This window comes from Herpailurus yagouaroundi, unplaced genomic scaffold (assembly GCF_014898765.1).
Source record: "Herpailurus yagouaroundi ecotype Mexico unplaced genomic scaffold, PumYag 142, whole genome shotgun sequence".
NCBI lineage: Eukaryota > Metazoa > Chordata > Mammalia > Carnivora > Felidae > Herpailurus > Herpailurus yagouaroundi.
This window is the reverse complement of record NW_024412397.1, coordinates 48,723,189-48,728,706: the sequence shown is the minus strand read 5'-3', so window position 1 is coordinate 48,728,706 and position 5,518 is coordinate 48,723,189. Positions and strand designations below refer to the sequence as shown.

General features: G+C 42.7%; 1 protein-coding gene across 1 annotated transcript in view; it reads right to left on the bottom strand.

The window, feature by feature from the left end:
- ANKRD29 (ankyrin repeat domain 29) overlaps nt 1-5,518 on the bottom strand; it is a 54,485-nt gene that overhangs the window by 24,757 nt on the left and 24,210 nt on the right. Inside the window, exons 4-5 of the mRNA XM_040479223.1 lie at nt 3,649-3,747; nt 794-892 (exon numbers count right to left, since the gene is read on the bottom strand). Of these exons, the coding sequence (XP_040335157.1) occupies nt 794-892; nt 3,649-3,747 (198 nt within the window). The remainder of the gene's footprint in view (nt 1-793; nt 893-3,648; nt 3,748-5,518) is intronic.

Genomic DNA, 5,518 nt, shown 5'->3' with positions numbered 1-5,518 from the left:
ACACACACACACACACACACACACACACACACACACACACACACACACATATTTTGTCCAAAAGCAGAATAACATTCACCATAAATCCTGTGGAATTACAGTGACAATTAAAAGAGCCTTTGGGTAATGTGCTAATTGCCAATTCGCTGCAAACAGACCCACACTAGCAGTAGCTACCTTTCAAAGGTCAACGGTGTGCATGCACTTCACAGGTTTTCAACTACCCACACTCACTCGCCTTCCAAATAATTTGATTTCTCCTTTATTTGTGCTTTCCTCCTAGATAACTCTACAACAGGAGCATTATTTTGGTTTTCAGCAAGTCCAATGCTGGCCTTGTTATGTTATGAATAAGCAAGGGTCATATGATTTTTGAAGATCCTAATTGCATAAGTTATATGAAATATCTCATATGTAAAAGAGATTTAAAAGGGTATAACCAAGATGGGTAAACAAGATTATGTTTCTACACAGAAAAAGCTCATCTGGTTAACTGTACATTTTTTCCTTTGATGTTTCAGATTAAAGTCCTACTGTTCATTAAAAAAAAATTTTTTTTTTTTAAGTAGGCTCCACGCCTAGGGTGAGCCCATCACGGGGCTTGAGCTCATGACCCTGAGATCAAGACCTGAGCTGTGATCAAGAGTCGGACACCCAACCAACTGAGCCACCCAGGTGCCCCCAAAATACTTTTGAAGTTGGCATTTCTGGTATCCAAATTTTGACTGCAGTAGTACGTGTGATGAGAGGATGGGCAAGGGTCCACCCAGTGTCCCGCTGAAAATGCACTCACATAAAGTTGGTCGTGGATATTGGCTCCGTGCTTCAGCAGGGTCTCAACCACCTGCATGTGCCCATACTGACTGGCGGCCAACAGGGCAGTGCCCCCATCCTGCAAGGTGTAAACACACTAGAATCAGTGCAGGCACCTATTTACCAAGCAGGTACTCCTGACATGGTGAGGGCTTTGGAAAAGACATTTCCTGTAGATAACAACGAAGTCACTTTTCCTCTTTTATCTCTTTCTTTCTAATCATGACCGGGTTCATCCTAAATACATCATTAGGTTGTACACGTGGATGACCTGAGATATATTACAGTTATCGGACTATGTTATTATGAGTGTTCCCGGGTCAAATGCAGAAGAACCTATTTGCATCTCAATAAAAGAAACAAAGAACAGAAAGTCTGTACCAATCAGTTCTGTCTTGGAATTTCCTGAACAGTCTCCTGTGGCTTCTGGCTAGAGAGCTGCTTGACAAATGTTGACTTCTCCCTGTGGTTCCCCCCAGCTGTGGGCCTCTGAGATTAAGGTGATTTATGGAGTAAACTTCTGCGGCCCTTGCCTTCAAGGGACAAGGTCAGCATCCATTAAGAGTGGATAACTATAGCATATCCCACGTGCTTCTCACCATCCTACTTAGCATTTCTTTTGAACATGTGCCAGCTTGTCTAGATCTCTTTTAAAAAGTCGGCCCTAGAATGAATCAGAGCACCAAAAAGTAGATGCGGTCTGATGTGGAATGGGACATTCCTTTGTTCCATCCTCTCCACTTTTATCTCTACAGCCTAAATTAGAATTAGCTTTTATGTCAACCGCATCGCGCTACTGACTCATTGAGTTTGTGGTCAACTGAAACCTTTAATGGTTTTCCTCAGGTGCTACAGCTAAGGCATTATCTTCTCCTATCTCCACTTGATGCGCTGTGTGCTCACTTCGGCAGCACAGATACAATTGGTGAGCTGTTTGTTTGGCTCTGTGAATTAGTAGGTGGACATCTGAGCTAACTATAAACAATGCAAGAACATGTCACCTGGTTCTGAAATACAAATCATAACTAAAGATAGTGTGGTTTCTAAATTTGGGCATAGAGTGTTTATCCAAAATGCCTGCCCTCACACTTCCACCCTCACAGGGTCTGATTCGGTAGGTCTGGGTGAGGCCCAGAAATAGGCTTTCTGACCAGTCACATGAGGGCACTGTGATGTGCAAGTGGCAGGTGGGCCTCAGTAGAGAAACACTGTTGTAGGAGCTCCATTGTTCACAGGCTGTTGGGGGTGGGGCAGGGCCCTCGAGCTGTGATTTGAAGGGTGGAGAATGGAGGTAGGAGACTGAAGGGTTGAGGCTGGTGGTGGGGGTGGCTGTGGGTGGAGCGGGTGGGCAACAAGAACTTGCTTACTAGCAGCAATGAGCACCAACATTTCCAACTTTTGTTCTGTTAATTTTCTCTTTGCCTCATGTGGTAAGAGAAGAGCTAAAATAGGGTGATTGTTATAGAAGAGCTGGTACCTTTTATTTTTAAAGACACATTTTGGGGGGTACAGATTCAATAATGATGAGAACAACTGTGGAAGCAAAGGCAGTTCTGATGACAGGATCATATGAAAACTCAAAGCCTCTGGACATTCTCTTCTTCCCATGGAAATTCTCGGATGCCTACAGCTGACCTAATGGAAACATTTGGAATTGTGCTCTGGGCCCCGTGTTCCGTGGATTTCTGGGACAGCACAAACTGGCTCACAGACAAAGGCTTCAAGCCAGCATTAACTTGTTAACCAAGAAAACTGAAGCAGCCATATGGCTGTGCATGATCGTTCTGACTTCAAAGAGTTGAGACTTCCATTTGTAGGACTTCACTTTCTATTCTTAGTTGTCTGACTTTTACAATGAAAAATAAAAAGATAATTAATATAAAAATATATGCAACACATATATTTTGGGTTATTGTATATTATATTCAGCATGTTTGGAGGTACGTGCACAGTGCAATAGCAGGTTTCAGAACAGACTGAGCCTATTTGAAATTCACATCCAACAGAAATTCACAGCATCTTAGCAGAAAAAGAAGAACTCACTGGAAACTCCCCTGATACCAAAATATCACCTACAATGGATTAAGTAAGCCTAAAAGATCCCAAGTAAGGCAAATTTCCAGGAATTTTTTGGTTATGATTAGGCTGGAAATAAGTTGACAATTACAAAAATGTTAAAGCAGTTCAATTCTCCTACTATACACCGTTATCTTGTAAAATCATATTGTGAACACGAAATTGATCTTTCAGCAACCTCGGTTTTCTCATTCATGTGTCAAACGTGAGGAATCAATGACTTCTTTAAAGGAAGAACCACATTTCCTTGCCTGACTGTATCGACTGTAATCATGTATTATATATTTCAATGAGGACATCTCAGAAAGTAAACTGCTTGTCAAATCACCCTTCTTAGAAATCTCTCAGATTCACTAACATTGGCTTAATACTTCAACAGCTCCTATCATAGCACTGGGATTAACCTTGAAGTGAAGAAAAGCACATGAAAACAGGGAAAGTTATGAAGCCCTTGCTGTTATCCACTCTGCTAACAAAATTTAGTGTCCCAAAGTAGAAAGCTACCAGTGCAAGACAGAATGTAAATAGCTCCCCATAAAATTCTCCAGTTGTGAGCCCAGAGTGAAAATGTCATGTTTTATATTGAATCCCTAGGACTACCTTTGAACCATGACAAGTAACTTTGTGAAACCCAACCTTCTTGGGCTTGAAAATCTTGTAAAAAGGGAAGCACAAATTCATACTATGGATGAAGAGAAACAAATATTCATGACTACTGAAATTCTTCAACAGGGTATGAAATCAAGAAAGTTCTCTTACTTTGGTCCTACATTCAGTAGATGCTCCAAATTCAAAGAGAAATCTCACGACATCATTATGTCCTTGCTGGGCAGCAAAGAACAGGGCAGTTGTACCTGACTGGGAGAGAGCAAGAGGCTGGTTTTAAGATATTTAGTTACATTACACGTGACTTACACATTTGCAAACAAGACAACACTATACCCTTGTATATAAGCCTTCTAGCCTAGGAGGTGGCTATATTTGGACTGATTATATTCCTTGTTCAGAGAAGTGAGAACACGAAAGGAGAATGTATTGTTGGTGCAATGGGATGAATGGTGGACCCAAAAGATAGGTCCCTATCCTAATTTCTGGAACTTGTGACTATTACCTTATGTGGCATGAGATGTGATTAACTTAAGGATTTTTGAGAGGAGGCACTTATCCTGGCTTAGCCTGGTGGGCCCTAAATCCAGTGACAACTGTCTTAAAACAGTGAGGCAAAGACACATTTGACACGGAGGAGAGGAAGAGGCAATATGGCCCCAGAGGCAGAGATGTGGCCCTAAGTCAAGGAATGCCTGCTGCTACCAGAGGCTGGAAGAGGTAAAGAATGGGTTCTCCCTGTGGCCTCCAGAGGGGGTGTGGTTCTGCAGACACACCTTGAATTTTCTGTCCTCCAGAATCCTAAAAGTAGAAATTCTGTTATTTTAAGCCACCTAATTGGTGGTAATTTGTTACAGCAGCCTCAAGGAACTAACATGCTTGGTAACACGGGCATTTATTCACACAGGGAGGAATTCTGGAAGAGTTCCGGCTACAAAGTAAAGCACCCCAGACCAGAAAGCTACCAGTGCAGGAAAGAATCAAATTAATTCACTCAAACGGGCTCAAAATATTCCTTAAAATAGGACATAGGAGCAAGAAACAGCCTGATTCCAAATCTTCAACCGATCAGTGATACCCTGAGACACACATTTTAGCATCCTCTCCTCCCATCCATTTTTACAAGCCTACTCAAAGACTGGTAGGCAAATCATTGTGTAACATGAGCAAATTCATCATATCACTCTGTGGCGAATACATAGTTTTCATATAAAGACACTCTTCACCCCAGCGCTTGGAGCATGGATGAAGCGAACACTACACTCTCCCAGGCACAGTGAAGAGAAAGTCCTCCCTCCATGACTTACCTGGAAGTGTTAAAGTGGTAGGTTCTTACCCAAGTGGGAGAAGCCAGAAGAACTGTGGCCTAAGGACCACTGATCACTCTGAAGCTTGTTTCTTAAGTGTGTGTGTATGCGTGTATGTTTGTATGCATGTGTGCATGTGCGCGTGTGTGACAGGGATCAATGAGCCCAGCCACTGTGGCAGAACACAAGTGAGTAACTTCACAGTCATGACCATCTACCTTGGGGCTATGCACCCAACCAGACACTGCCCCGGGGAGGCACAGGTAATGTGATCTTTCCCAGAGCCTTTCAACCTGAAAGGCAGGAGTGATTTTCTCCTTGGTTCCCATAGAAACAAGTGGAAGCATCCTCTCATTGCTTTCCTACAGTGGACGACACTGGATTCCAGAAACCTTAAGATATAATCGGGTCTGGATGAAGAAACTTGGCTAGAAAAGGAAAACTCTCATCTTCTCAATAGATACTAAATTTTAGAAACTACCAGGGAGGGACACCTTGGTGGCTCAGTTCGTTGAGTGTCTGACTCTTGATTTCAGCTCAGGTCATGATCCCAATGTTGTGGGTTTGAGCTCGGCTGCTGAGTGTGGAGCCTGTTTGGGATTCTCTTTCTCTCTCCCTCTGCCCCTCTCCCCTGAGCGTTCTCTCTCTCCCTCTCTCTCTCTCTTTCTGAAAGAAAGAAAGAAAGAAAGAAAGAAAGAAAGAAAGAAAGAAAGAAA